At 33.8% G+C, this 15,929-nt stretch overlaps 1 protein-coding gene and 1 long non-coding RNA gene across 3 annotated transcripts in view; one reads left to right on the top strand and one right to left on the bottom strand.

Annotated features, from left to right (window-relative positions):
* LOC147832326 (uncharacterized) overlaps positions 1-8,626 on the bottom strand; it is a 55,844-nt gene extending 47,218 nt beyond the window's left edge. Inside the window, exons 1-3 of one of the 2 annotated variants that reach the window (XR_015519080.1) lie at positions 8,296-8,626; positions 7,482-7,566; positions 6,104-6,207 (exon numbers count right to left, since the gene is read on the bottom strand). This is a non-coding gene — a long non-coding RNA (uncharacterized LOC147832326). The remainder of the gene's footprint in view (positions 1-6,103; positions 6,208-7,481; positions 7,567-8,295) is intronic. The other variant, XR_015519081.1, reaches the window with a different exon arrangement.
* The window catches only part of mfsd2b (MFSD2 lysolipid transporter B, sphingolipid), a 48,294-nt gene extending 33,548 nt beyond the window's left edge, over positions 1-14,746 (top strand). The window contains 9 exon segments of the mRNA NM_001365964.1: positions 297-478; positions 4,576-4,666; positions 5,666-5,787; positions 6,116-6,199; positions 7,496-7,579; positions 9,222-9,331; positions 11,057-11,200; positions 12,632-12,808; positions 14,349-14,746. Of these exon segments, the coding sequence (NP_001352893.1) occupies positions 297-478; positions 4,576-4,666; positions 5,666-5,787; positions 6,116-6,199; positions 7,496-7,579; positions 9,222-9,331; positions 11,057-11,200; positions 12,632-12,808; positions 14,349-14,400 (1,046 nt within the window). The 3' untranslated portion in view covers positions 14,401-14,746.
* Positions 14,747-15,929: the final 1,183 nt, after the last annotated feature.

The raw sequence follows: 15,929 nt of genomic DNA, 5'->3' as shown, positions 1-15,929 counted from the left end.
GAGATATAATTTCAGATGTGTATGCGTGACAGTGACAGTATTTTATTTTTTCTCTCTCTTTTAATATTATTATTAATATCAATAATGATTTTAATCGATTATCAATATCATAGGTTAATGCATGACATTTTGTTACTTGAAGCAACCTGGTGTTTAGAGACTTTTTTTGTAAAAAGGTTGAAAAATATTTTATTTTTTAATACAATTTATTATGTAATTAGTTCATGTCTCCCCTTGTAATTCGAAAATTTTGAAAATCAAAATCTCTCTCTCTCTCTTTCTCTGTGTGTTTGTAGGTATGACAGTGGAGGTTTTGGGAACTTTAGTGGGCGCCGCCATTCAGGGTCAGATAGTAGCGAGCGCACACACTCTGAAGCACTGTCCACATCGCAACCTGACGGCTGCTCACCTGACCAACAGCAGCGGCACTGAAATTATCAGATCACTGGCGCTATCACAGGACTTCCTGTCACATGCTGTACGTCTCATTTTACTTTTTAAATTAATACTTAAGTTCTTAAAACACTTTTATTTAAAAAAAATGTGTATTACTGATAAAATTATATGTATATATATATATATATATATATATATATATATATATATATATATATATATATATATATATATATATATATTTATTTATTTTTATTATTATTTTTTTTAAAGAATTTAATACTTAAATCAGTAAAAATGCTCCAAATGAATTAGGAGTTAGAATATATATATATATATATATATATATATATATATATATATATATATATATATATATATATATATATATATATATATATATATATATATACACATTTTTTTATTAGTATTAAAATTAGTACACTATATATTATATTTTAAAATACTATTTTTATACTAATATATTTTTAGCTATATATTTTTTCCCCAAGTATACGCTGTTAACTGCCTATTCATAAACTAAAGAAAATCGAGAAAAGACAACGTAAAAAATGTGACACTGAACCCCAAAACCATTCCCAAGTTGTATGAATAGTTTTTTACCAATAGTCAAAAATATTGTACATTATATGGGCCAACATTATCTATTTCACCTTTTTGCCAAAATTATTATAATATTTAGTAAAAAACTTCCTGCATGAATACATTATATACATTTCTAACTGTAAATATACAGTTAAAGTCAGAATTATTAGCCCCGCTTTGAATTTCTTTTTCGTTTTTAAATATTTACCAAATGATGTTTAACAGAGCAAGGAAATTTTCAGAGTATGTCTGATAATATTTTTTCCTCTGGAGAAAGTCTAATTTGTTTTATTTTGGCCAGATTAAAAGCAGTTTTGAATTTTTAAAGACCCATTTTAAGGACAAATTATTAGCCCCTTTAAGCTATATTTTTTCGATAGTCTACAGAACAAACCATACAATAACTTGCCTAATTACCCTAACCTGTCAAGTTAACCTAATTAACCTAGTTAAGCCTTTATATGTCACTTTAAGCTGTGTAGAATTCTTTTGAAAAAGATCTCGTCACATATTATTTACTGTCATCATGGCAAAGATAAAATAAATCAGTTATTAGAAATGAGTTATTAAAACTATTATGTTTACAAATGTGTTGGAAAAAAATCTCCCTGTTAAACAGAAATTGGGGGAAAAAATAAACAGGGGGCAAATAATTCAGGGGGGCTAATAATTCTGACTTCATGTGTATAAAAACTACTTTTTATTTACTTATTTTTATTTAATTTTACACAAACTAAATCCAGAAGAACTTTGGCAACATCTCTATGATGCAAAGCTACCTGAGTAAACTATGGGGAAGTGTACCAAACGTTTTAAATGCATACCAAATGTAGATTTGATTTGAGTTTATATGATAGTTAATATAAAGTTAATTGATAAATAAAATGTATTTATGCATTATTTTTGAAAGCATCTTCATTTTGCAGCAATTTTACACAAGTGCCTGAAACTTGCCTGAACAGTACTGTAGCTTTGCAGGTAAGTGTTTTAAAGCATCTTAGAGATATTGCCGAAGTTCTTCTGGAGTTAGCTTGTCTCAGTTTGTTCTGTTTCTTCATGTATTCCAGACAGACTTGATGATGATGATCAGATGAGATCTCTGTGTTTGGAGCACTGGCTGTTGTCAGACTCTTTGTGCAGACAATAATTTCGCTGTAGAATTACAATTAATGACAAAAGTAACGTTTGGAAATGTAAATTGAAGAACTGAAAAATATACAAATAACTAACTTAAAAAGCAAAAAACCCAACAAGTTATTTTGACTTTCTACAGTTTGATTTTCAGAGGAACAATTCATAATCACCAAAGTCCTTAGAATCAGTAAATTTGTGCTTGTCTAGAAAGCTGAATAACTCTATTTTGAGCTAAGAGCCAGAGAGCTCAGTGTCAGTCAAATCTGCTTGGCTTGTGGATGTGGCTGAGGCTTCCATAGTGGAAAGCCATGATGGAGAACCAAGAAGCGCCGCAGCTATTTGGAGCCGGACTGCAGAGCGTCTCTGGCTAAATCTCTCTGTTTGGGTGCGTCCACCGACTCCTCTAAAACGGCCTGTTTGATCTGGGATAATAATGAAGTGCTTGCCGCGGCCCGTGGAAAAAATAGCAAACAATCCTGAGGTTGTTTAGGGCAGAGCAGTTCCGGTTTTGGGGGAAAGAGATTGAAAAGTTCCTCTTTTCTGGGATGCGCTTAATTTGAGCTCACTAAACTTTACAAGACCAGTATAAACTGGAGCAGCAGATTCGGCCAATAAATAGAAAGGATATTGAACATACATAGCAACTGTGGACAGGAATAGCACTATGGCCATATATTTATTAAAGGGATAGTTCACACAAAATGAAAAATTTTACATTATGTATGCACACTAAAGGGGTTCTACAATTTTATTAAAATACTTTCTTCTGTTGAACACAAAACAAGACATTCAGTCACACTTTATTTTAATGTACAGTTCACACTATCAACAAACCATTAACTAATGCTGACTTCAATTCAATTCATGTTTCTTTCTATAGCGCTCTTGCAATGTAGATTGTGTCAAAGCAGCTTAACATAGAAGTTCTAGTAAACTGAAACTGTGTCAATCCAGTTTTCAAAGTTTATGTTCAGTTGTGTTCAGTTCAGTGTGGTTTAAATTACACTGATGAGAGTCCAAACACTAAAGAGCGAATCCATCGATGCGCAGCTCCACAAGACCCAAACCAAGCAAGTCAGGGGCAAGGAACAAATGTCACTAATTGGCTTTACACCAAGTGTATTACACCAAAAGTTTTAATGAATGTAAATTACATACAAAGTCAATGCAAATGTGTGAATAGAGGCAAATTATCACCCCACAACAGGAAAGATGCGGAATGCATGACGCATATGCCACAAATCCATTGGAATCCATTCAAAGGCATCAAATGATTGAACTCAAGTTAAAAAAATAACCAGAGGCAAAAAAAAAAAAAAAAACATCCTACACTGTATAAAATCCTGGTTGCTTTAATTTTTTAAGTTGAATCAAATTAACTTTGTGAGTTCATTGAACTTTTATTTTGTTAAACTGACTTAAAAGAGCTTGCATAATTTATAAAATTAAGTTAGAACATGATTAACTTAGTTTAATAGGTTAAAAGGACCTAAAAATATGCTTTAATGACTAATTGATCATATAATTTTTTACAGTGCATGAGTAAACTAGAGAGAGTCACTTCGCATTTAGTGTGAACTCAGCAAAAGACTATTAGCTCAATAAACTAATAATGAGCTGCTTATGGGTACATACTCAGAAATAAAAGTACAAAATCTGTCACTGGGGAGGTACCTTTTCAAAAGGAACACTTTTGTACCATGCAGGTGGACATTAGGACCTTTAGGGTTCACTTTTGTGCCTTTTAGGTTCACATTTGTACCTTTAAGGTCCATTTTTGTATATTTAGGGTACTATGCTGCCCCAGTGACAGATTCTGAACATTTATTTCTGAGAGTGTAGTAAGTGTAGTAGTTGTGTTTAAGTATTGGGTATGATTAGAGATAAAGATTAAGATCATTCTTTATAAATATAAACAGCTAATTTCTTATTATTCAATAGTCTGTTGGAATTCTTGATTCTGATTGGCTGGAAGGTGTGCAATAAAATATTTAAGCAGCATAATCAATGGCTGAGCTTTTAAATATATACATTTTTTATTGAATATTATTGTTAAAGGATTTTAATTACACTTTTGCAGAGCCGACCAAAGTTATATGCCCATTGCACCATGCATTTACTGTATCATCTTTCAATGCATTTAAAATCATATTTTGTATATGTTACATAATAGGCAGGTAATACACCAGTAGTTAATTAGTGGGAATTGTTACTTAAACTAAAGTGTTACCCGATATTCTGAAGAATGATGGAAAAAGGCAACCATTGACATGCATAGTAGGAACAAAAACGTCTTCATGGATGTCCAACAGAAGAAAGAAACTTTGTTGTAAACAAGTGGAGGATGAATAAATAAAGGCAGAATTGTCATTTTGGGTGAACTTTCCCTTTAAAGACTGAATGAAACGTGTTGACAGACGTCTCTGTTTATCTTTACAGAAGGAAGTGTACATGATTGCTGCTGGCGTGATCGGTGGCCTGTTTCTGGTTTGTACGGTGGTCATGTTTTTGGGAGTCAAAGAGAGAGATGGTGAGTGTGGGCATTTAAATGGGAAACTTTGCTTAGTTCACCCCCAAACTTTGACTGGAATACATTAGAGATGTTCGGCTCTTTTCTATACAGTGAAGGAAAAGAGGATTGGAGCTGTCCATCTTAAAATCACCCAAATATCTGTGCAGATAACTTTAGCACTGTATTTTCTGAAGATACACTACTGTACATGTACACTCTAAAAAATGCTGGGTTGTTGTAAAGTAATCAAATGTGGACAAACCCAAAGTTGGATTCATTATTTCAGTTCATTTTAATGACACCTTTTAACCCAGTGGTTGAGTTTATCTATATTTGACTCAATATGGGGTTATAGCAACCCAGCATTTTATACAGTGTAGATTTACTTTTTTGTTGTTTGTGAAAGAAGTGCTCTTAAATTCACCAAATACCTGATCAAAAATAAAGTAAAATTGGTAATAATATGAAATATGATTGCAATGTGTAATAACCTAAATATGTTTTTAAATATAACCTAATGCTGGTCAGTGTCTAAATGTCTAAAATGCTGAACTGATTCTCAAGAAATATTTTGGTCCCACTTTATATTATGTGGCCTTAACTTCTTTGTACTTTCTTTGGTCATAATGTATTGCAGTACACTTCAGTGCTCTTCAGGTGGGATACGGGTTAGGAACAGTTTTGTTAGTATGGATAGGGTTAAGGGTTAAGGTGTAAGGGATGGTCAACAGTGTAATTACAGAAATTAATTACAGATGTAATTACATGCAGGTATTTAATATGTCCTAAGTACTGTAATGTAAGAACATGGTTTTACACAATTTATTAATTTCAGTCTAATATTACTTAAAGCCACCTAATATAAAGTGGGACCAACATTTTTTATCATTATACTTGTTCAAAACAGTTGTGCTTGTTTACAGATACATACCTGTTACAACATAATAGCACCGTTTCAATTTGTCATATAGAAAGCACGTCTAATTGTATTTTCTCCACATTTCTTGTCTTTGTTAGATCCCTATGCTCCTAAAACAGACAAGGCTATTCCTTTCCACAAGGGCTTTATTTTAGTCATGAAACACGGCTCCTACCTCACTCTGACTGCATCTTTCCTTTTCATATCTGTGGCCATCCAGGTAAATAACGTTTTAGATTCAGTCAACGTTTATGATGCGTTCAATCATAAATAAATAATTAGATTTATTGGAAGCATAAGTAGTTTCCTTACATTTGAAACTATACAATATATAGTTAAAGACAAAATGACCAATTAAATAAAATAGCCTTCCTGTGAAAATTTACTATGTCGTTCAAAACCTGTAGGCTATTTTCCTGATTGAACATGAAAGTCTAGTAATCTTCAACTTTTTCTGGTTAATTTTTCCTTTATTCACCATGTTTTGCACTGATTAAATAATGACGTCATTAAAAGTGTATTATATTTCCACTTGCCTCTTTTTGCAGCTGATTCAGAGTAACTTCGTACTGTTCTGCACATACGCGGTGGAGCTGAGAGATCACTTTCAGAACATTGTTTTGACCATTTTGGTGAGTACCTGATGAACACATGAAAAGATGAACATGTCCCATGTAATGTCCCATTACATTGTAAATTTACTGAAAAGTGGCCTAAATTCACAATAAGGATGCACTGCTGTCACAGATAACACATATATATTACATATAGGCAAGGGACGATGAACCGTTTTCAAGGTATACCGCGGTTTGGAAAAGTCTATGTTTTAAAACTGCTTAAATTTATTGTAATACCGTTACTAAGGTATGTGTACGATTTTTTTATTTACATATTTGTTTTTTTTTTTTTGGACAACAGTATCTCCAGCAGAAAAAATACCCAAAGATGCCGTTTTAAATTGTAAAGAAATCAGTGTTTTTGAAATAAATGAAGACGCCAGAAGCCAATGATTCATTTGAATTTTATAGCCTGACGTGTTTACTGCTCCAAAATATCATAAATCTTTCAAAAACTGGAATATATTGTTTTCAAAGGAAAAAAAAAAGTTTTTGTTTTTTACCCAGACATTTAAAAAGAATAAATTTTAAAGCAGTAATCACAATACCGTGATACTATGATATTTTTATCCAAGGTTATCATACCATCAGAATCTTATACCAGCCCATGCCTTATATATATATATATATATATATATATATATATATATATATATATATAAAACACATATACGTTTACATGACGGTGCAGAATTGTTTACTGGGCCTATCACAGTATCTAAAGATGAACTTTATACACTAGCAGATATTGTTTATGCCACACCAGCTAAAAATTTTAGGTTCTGAAAGTGATCCTATAACATTCACTTTAGTTATATAACACTATTTATTTAATGTCTTTTGAAAATTCAAAATATATAGTTTTTAGATGATGCATTAACATTATTTTTTTAATTGTAAGTATATTATTTTTAAATATTTTCACAACATTTCAGTCTCATGCTATATTCACATTCTCAGAATGTTATTAGAACATTTAATTAAAATTATATTCATGTTCTTAGAAGGTTTTTCAATCAGCTTTCTATTAGAACATCCATTAAAAACAACTAACATCTATCAGTGTTACACGAATGTCACAAAAACGTTGTTTTAATAATGCTGCATGCTAACATTTACATAACTTTTAAGTAACATTGCTAAAGGTTCTGAAAACCTACCCTAGTAGCACTTCGGTAGACCTACTAATGGAGCTTTCATTGGTTATTTGACTTTAACTGATTATCATGAAGACAGGTTTCTCCATCATTTGTGTCTGTGTCTTCCATTAAGTGGGTAACATGAATATGTGACATACCAATATCTGTGCAGATGTCGGCAGCAGTGAGCATCCCGTTCTGGCAGTGGTTTCTTGAGAAGTTTGGGAAGAAGACGGCAGCTTTCTGCGGCATAACAGTAAATATTACTTGATGTTGAATGAAAACCTTAAACCTAAACTAGAAATGATAAACAGTTGCATTAGCAATTTAGTAATATACGCTTAGCTTTTAGTACTAAAATGACTAAATCTGAAATAACTGTTAAATTTTTTATTTAAAACCACATATTTTTGAGCTTTAATTAACTTTTCCTTGCCATGTTTGCGGTTTATTGTACGCACATGTTAAACATATGATAAGAAAAGCTAATGGTATGTTTGCTATACTGTAGTTGTCAAAAAGTGCTAAAATGTACTAATAATAACTGTTTGTAGTTCGAGTAAACAATATTATCTGTATACTATACAGTATTCAGTAAATAGCAAACAAGTCAAGAGCATTTCATATGGTCAAGCACACATGTCAGTGACAGTTCTCAAACTCTACTGACACCTGTTGGCATTGATGCGGTATCACACTATAGCAAATACCACAGTGTTTTGAACCCCACTATAGTAAAGTGTATTATACTGTGTAGTATTTACTACTCATTGTTTTTTGTGTCGATTTATAATGTGGTAGTAACTATACTTAACTGATAATCTGTAATAAAATCTGTACACTTTAGTTAATACCACAGTAAACTGTGGTATAGTGTAGCATAATAGTTATGGCAAACTAACAGTATTCTAAATTGTATTGTTGTATTATCACACCAACTATAAAATTAGCACAACATATTAATTAAACCACCTTATTCTTGAAGGACGAGCCGCTCGGAGCGGGCGCAGACGTTGGAATCTGTTTGTCTCGAGACTTCCGGTCTCATTCCCATCCATTTATTTTTAGACGCTAAAAACAGCTCGTTATGCTGCTTGATATTGCAAACTGACATTTGCTTATTATCTTATTAAACTTTTTATGTATATTTATGAACACTTCTGTTTGTAGAGAAAGTAGTTCGATCGTTTACTGTCGTATATTTTTACTATAGTCGTTTCTCCCATAGGCGACTGAATCGGAAGTTCTAAAACAATCGTAAAAGCGCGCGCACGTCCGCTTTGCAGAATAAGATCAGTAAAACGGTGTATTTGTTGACACATTCAAGTTATTGTGAGTTAGCAAGGTCTAGCATTATTTGTATAAATTGTAATTTTTTTTGTCATAATTTTATTTTTACATTGTTTATTCATTAATGTATTTACTCTGTTGTGGTCTTTGTAGCTCTTTGAAGACTTTGTAAACCCCTAGCATTGTTCTGTCGATAAGGTCAATATCAAAACACTATAGTATTTACTACAAAGTACTAAGTTATAGGCTATACTGTTTTTAATGTAAGCATGCAGATAGTGAACCTTGATTCATATATTCTGAAAGGGTCTTATAGTAGAGGCCAAGATATTATTATATGAGCAGTAATAAGATTAAATAACATTTCTAGAACACTGACATGAATTAAGTACTTTACTTACTTGACTTTTCTTTATTGTCTACAAGTGTAAATCTATCTTTGGCTTTGACACAACCACATCAGTGTTTACATCACATATATCATAAAAAACAAGCAACACAAATACATTCAATATCATCACATAAATCGCATTAAAAAACACAATTAACCCTATTCATACTTAAAACCCAGTATGTAACATTCTAATGGAGTTTTGTGTTTTGTGCAGTGGATCATGCCGTTCACAGTGATGCTGGTGTTCATCCCAAATTTAATAGTGGCGTATGTGGTGGCCGTGTCATCTGGACTCAGTGTGGCCGCTTCTCTCCTCTTACCCTGGTAAATCCTGCAAAACAGAATAGCCTGTAATACTGAGTTACTCACAATACAACCACCTGCAGCCAGTGTTCGTTTTTTTTTTTTTTTTTTTTAAACTACAGATTGTGCAACTTGTTGGAATAATTACAATATTATACACAGTTGAAGTCAAAATTATTAGCCCTTTTTTTTCAAATATTTTCCAAATGATGTTTAACAGAGCAAGAAAAATTTCACCGTATATATTATTAAAAAAATGTATTCTGGAGAAAGTCTTATGTGTTTTATTTTGGCCAGAATAAAAGGCATTTTTAGATTTTTAAAACTATTTCAAGGTCAATATTATAAGCCCTTTTAAGCATTTAAGCCTGTAAATCACGCTGAATACTAGCATCTTAAAAATATCTAGTCATCTAGGAACGCTGGACAAAGGAGTGCGGATCTACAGTAAATGCAGATGTATCAGACAATCCAGAGTCGTGGTCATTAAAGCAGATGGTCAAAAGGCAGGTAGCAGACAGGAGTAAACAGTAAAACAAACAGCAACACAGAGACAAATAACAAGCCTCAGCACTGATGTGTGTGTGTGTATGTGCGCTGTATAAATAGTCCTTGCAATCAGTCCTTGACAATCCTGTGAGTGTGTGCAATCAGCGGAATCCGGAACAGGTGCGCGGTGCATGACTGGATCTATAGTCCATATAATGGAAGGTTTGTAGTTCTATGGCGATCTGCGTGTTTACCAGCGATCTACAAGGATTACATCGCTGGTGATTTTGAGGGTCCTCATGTCAAAGATAATTGAAATTATTTCTACAACAATTTTGCATAGAAATGTGTTGGTAAATAAATCTTAAAATTGGGGAAAAATATATACTGGGGGGCTAATAATTCTGATTTCAACTTTTATGCATGAAGGCTGATACTTCTGCGTCAAGTGCACGCTTATACTACGGCGCAGCCTCTGCGTGGACGCATAGTCCTCGCCGTGGCCGTCGGCGTCGCAGACGTGCACTTCTCAAAAAACGCAACAACACGTAGTGCAGGTTCTGTGATACAAGTGTCGACTGTTTACAAGGCGCTCCGGATGGAGACTGTTGCTTTGTGTTCACCTTATGGTTACAGTTGTTGCACGTCCGCCAGTTCCTGCCTCAAAATGAGCGAGATTGAGCCACTTGTACATTTAGGAAGCGTTCAGAAAAACCAAACACAGAGGAATATAAACACCTACTGCCAACTAGCGTTTCGGAAGTGTTATTGCAGAGCAATACAAACAATACAACACAAACAGCGTGCAGAAGTATGAATGCACTGCTACGCGAATTGCATGTGCCGTGGGTCACGCCGTTCACTTGATGCAGAAATATAAACCAGCCTTTAGATGTAATCAGTTTTGTTTTGGCAATGATTCACGGAGTATCACTCACATTGTTTCACAAATACACTTTTGTCATTTTTAAAAACCTTCAAAAAGAAGAGATCCAGAAAAAAACACATTATAACCTTCTCTTTATATAAACCACCAAAGCTTTGATTTTACTCATATAGATTTAATAACCCGGCAATTTCCAAATAACAGGTTTCATAGCATGCTATTTTTGTCTTTTAACAGTACACTCACTCTAGTTGATTGGAAATAGCAGTTCTGATGTGCCATCTACTGTTAAAAGAGGTTTTATGGAAGCAGTGTGTGTGTGTGTTAAATAGGAGATGCTGAACACTGTGTGTTGTGTTTCTGTGGCTCAGGTCAATGTTACCCGATGTAGTCGATGACTTCAGACTGGCGAACCGCAACTCAAAGGGACACGAGGCCATCTTCTACTCTCTATACGCTTTCTTCACCAAGTTCGCTGCAGGCATTTCTCTCGGAGTTTCCACACTTTGTTTACAGTAAGATAAGGCTTTCATTACTTACATCTTACATCAAAAATGTGTATCCGCACTGGTCTTTTTCCACATACTTCAGGCATTTTTTAAAATGAAAAATGAAAGACCCAAAAGGCATCACAATGGCGCAGTGGGTAGCACGGTCGCCTCACAGCAAGAAGGTCGCTGGTTCGAGTTCAGTTGGCATTTCTGTGTGGCGTTTGCATGTTCTCCCCATGTTTCCTCTGGGTGCTCCGGTTTCCCCCACGGTCCAAAGACATGCGCTATAGGTGAATTGAATAAACTAAATTGGCCATAGTGTATAGTTTGTGAAAGAGTGAGTATGGATGTTTCCCAGTGATGGGTTGGAGCTGGAAGGGCATCCGCTGCATAAAACATATGCTGGATTAGTTGGCGGTTCATTTCGCTGTGGCAACCCCTGATTGATGGAGGGACCGAAAAGAAAATGAATGGATGAATGAATGAATGAAACCCAAAACTGTGTATAGTTAAATGTATAGTACAAATTAGTAAACACATTAGTAAACACATTTTTGGCACAAATGGCACCCCATAAAAATATGTATGTTGATGTGTGAAATTCTATCAAATGGTGTCACGTGGGAACATACAGTAATGAGGTGTGCCATTAGTCCATCTGTGTAGTAGAGGATAATAATATTCCAAAAGCAACTCAAATCAACACGTAAATCAGAGTATTGTCTGATTTGGAATAAAGTTAATAATGTAAACATATCCAACTGAATACTGTTAAAGGGATAATTCACCCAAAACTTAAAATTATCACTTAATATACTCAATTTTCACTTGTTCTACTTGTTTTAAGTTTCTTTCTTCTGTATCACTTTATTTTGATGATCCCTTTAACACATTTTGGTAAATTTAAGTTACATTGCATCTACATGTCAACTAATTCTCATTAGATTATAAGTAGACTGTTAGGTTGGGGTTGGGGTTAGTGTAAGTTGACATGTACTTGTACTTATAGTCATTTAAATGTTGAAGGAGTAGTATCAGCAGATATTAAGCAGACGGTCTGCTAATTCTCAAATGAGAAGTGATTGACATGTAGTTGCAATGCAACTTTTAGTCAGCAAAATGTGTAATAGGCACCATCAAAATAAAGCCTTACCCTTTCTTCTGTTGAAAATAAAAGCAGATATTTTGAAGAGGGCTGAAAACCTTCTACTATTGACTTCCATATTATTTGCTTTTTCCTACTATGGAAGTCAATGGTTACAGGTTTTCTGCTTTTTTCCAAATATCTTGTTTTTAGTTCAACTGAATAAAGAAACTCAATCAAGTTCTGAACAAGAGAAAAGTGAGTGAATTTAGATTTTTGGGTGAACTGTCCCATTGAGAACATGCATGTAAACACAGTCTGCAGTTGACCTCATGTTTTCGGGGTTCACAGTGTTGTTATTGTTGTTGTAGGTTTGCAGGTTATGACACTGGAGCGTGTCGACAGCCTCTTCCAGTGGTTTACACACTGAAGCTGCTCATTGGCGCTGCCCCGGTGGCCTGCATCACCACCGGCCTCATGATCCTCGTGGTTTATCCTATAAGCGAAGATGTCCGGTTACGAAACAAAGTTGCTCTAGAGGAACTCAGGTAATGAGAATTTCTCATTCCAGCTTTTATGTTTTACAGTACACATATATGTGTGTGTGTGTGTCTGTGTGTGTATATATATATATATATATATATATATATATATATATATATATATATATATATATATATATATATATATATATATATATTTATATATATATATATATATATATATATATATATATATTTATATATATATATATTATATATATATATATATATATATATATATATATATATATATATATATATATATATATATTTATATATATATTATGTGTGTGTGTGTGTGTGTGTGTGTGTGTGTGTGTGTGTGTATATATATAAAAACACACTCACTGGCCACTTTATTAGGTACACCTTACTATTACTGAGTTGGACCCAATTTTGCCTTCAGAACTGCCTTAATCCTTCGTGGCATTGATTCAGCAAACAAGGCACTGGAAACATTCCTCAGAGATTTTGGTCCATATTGACATGATAGCATCACACAGTTGCTGCAGGTTTGTCGGGCACACATGCATGATGTGAATCTCCTATTCCACCACATCCCAAAGGTGCTCTACTGGATTGAGATATGGTGACTGTGCAGGTCATTTGAGTACAGTGAACTCATTGTCATGTTCAATAAATCAGACTGAGATGATCCATGCTTTATGACATGATGCATTATCCTGCTGGAAGTAGCCATCAGAAGATGGGAACACTGTGGTCATAAAGGGATGGAATGTCGCAGCAGAAATGGAGACTCATCACACCAGGCAACGTTTTTCCCCAATCTTCTGTTATCTAATTTTGATGAGCCTGTGCAAATTATAGCCTCAGTTTCCTGTTTTTTCCTGTCTTCTGCTGCTGTAGCCCATCTGCCTCAAGGTTCGACATGTCAGAGTAATTGTATTGAGTAGTTATTTGAGTTACTGTTGCCTTTCTATCTGCTGGAACCAGTCTGGCCATTCTCCTCTTACCTCTGGCATAGACGCATTTGTGCCCACAGAACTGCCGCTCTCTGGATATTTTCTTTTTTTCAGATTATTCTCTGTAAACCCTAGAGATAGTTGTGCATAAAAATCCCAGTAGATCAGCAGTTTCTGAAATACTCAGACCAGTCCGTCTGGCACCAACAACCATGCCACGTTCAAATTCACTTAAATCACCTTTCTTCCCCATTTTGATGCTCGGTTTGAACTGCAGCAGATCGTCTTGACCATGTCTACATGCCTAAATGCATTGAGTTGCTGCCTTGTGATTGGCTGATTAGAATTTGCGTTAATTAGCAGTTGGACAGGTGTACCTAATAATGTGGCCGTGAGTATATATGTATAATTGTGAAAAATTGTGCTTTTGTTATTATTATCAGTGTTGAAAACATTTCTAGCAACATTATATTATTAGATTGTGAAATATTTTTAACAAATATCAAGTATTTTTTAAAAATGCTTAACAATTACCTAACCTATTCTACCAACCCTAAATTAGAAGAAACAATATACATATTGTGTATAAATTAAAATGTCAATACATTTGCTTTATTTTTCAGAAAGCAGAGCATCACATGTAAAACTCTGCGAGCTGATCTAAGCAGCGTGTGACTTCTTCAAACAGCAGATCCTGATATTCCAGCCTCGCGCTGGGATGAGCTGTTAGTGTATATTACACTGTGTGACATATATCATGTTTTACTGTAAACATCTCCGTTTGCTTCTGTATCCAGTCCGTTTCTGTATTTTCACATGAACATTAATAGCCACATATTCAGTTTTACGCTAATTTATACACACGGATGGACTATACATACATATATATCATATATCAGGATTTCCTCAGGGAAAATATACTGATAGTATATTGCTTAAATTGTATTAGTGATTATAATTATTATCGAATGACTCACTGAATTCATGCATTAATAAAACTTGTGCTGGTTCACGTACTGTACAGCTTCAGCATATTTCAATGATGCATATTATAATAAATGTATTGAATGTATTTACTGGATGAATTTTATCTATCTATCTATCTATCTATCTATCTATCTATCTATCTATCTATCTATCTATCTATCTATCTATCTATCTATCTATCTATCTATCTATCTATCTATCCATCCATCCATCCATCCATTCATATATCTATCTATGATAAATAGATGAACTAGTATCCATCCATCCATCCATCCATCTATGATAGATGAACTAATATCCATCCATCCATCCATCCATCCATCCATCCATCCATCCATCCATCTGTCTATCTATTTATCTATCTATCTATCTATCTATCTATCTATCTATCTATCTATCTATCTATCTATCTATCTATCTATCTATCTATCTATCTATCTATCTATCTATCTATCTATCTATCTATGATAAATAGATGAACTAATATCCATCCATTCATCCATCTTTGATAAATAGATGAACTAATCTATCTATCTATCCATCCATCCATCCATCCATCCATCTATGATAAATAGATAAACTAATATCCATCCATCCATCCATCTATGATAAAAAGATGAACTAATATCCATCCTTCCATCCATCCATCCATCCATCCATCCATCCATCCATCCATCCATCTATCTATCTATCTATCTATCTATCTATCTATCTATCTATCTATCTATCTATCTATCTATCTATCTATCTATCTATCTATCTATCTATCTATCTATCTATCTATCATGATAAATAGATGAACTTATATCCATCCATCCATCCATCCATTTATATATCTATCTATGATAAATAGATGAACTAGTATCCATCCATCCATCTATGATAGATGAACTTATATCCATCCATCCATCCATCCATCTATGATAAATAGATGAACTTATATCCATCCATCCATCCATCTATGATAAATAGATGAACTAATATCTATCTATCCATCCATCCATCCATCCATATATCTATTTATGATCAATAGATAAACTAATATCTATCCATCCATCTATGATAAAAAGATGAACTAATATCCATCCATCCATCCATCCATCCATCCATCCATCCATCCATCCATCCATCCATCCATCCATCCATCTATCTATCATGATAAATTGATGAACTAATATCCATCCATCCATCCATCCATCCATCCATCCATCTATCTA

The sequence above is a fragment of the Danio rerio genome, chromosome 20, assembly GCF_052040795.2.
Source record: "Danio rerio strain M-AB ecotype USA chromosome 20, GRCz13ab, whole genome shotgun sequence".
Lineage (NCBI taxonomy): Eukaryota > Metazoa > Chordata > Actinopteri > Cypriniformes > Danionidae > Danio > Danio rerio.
The sequence above is the reverse complement of the archived record's forward strand: the minus strand, read 5'-3'. Positions and strand labels throughout refer to the sequence as shown.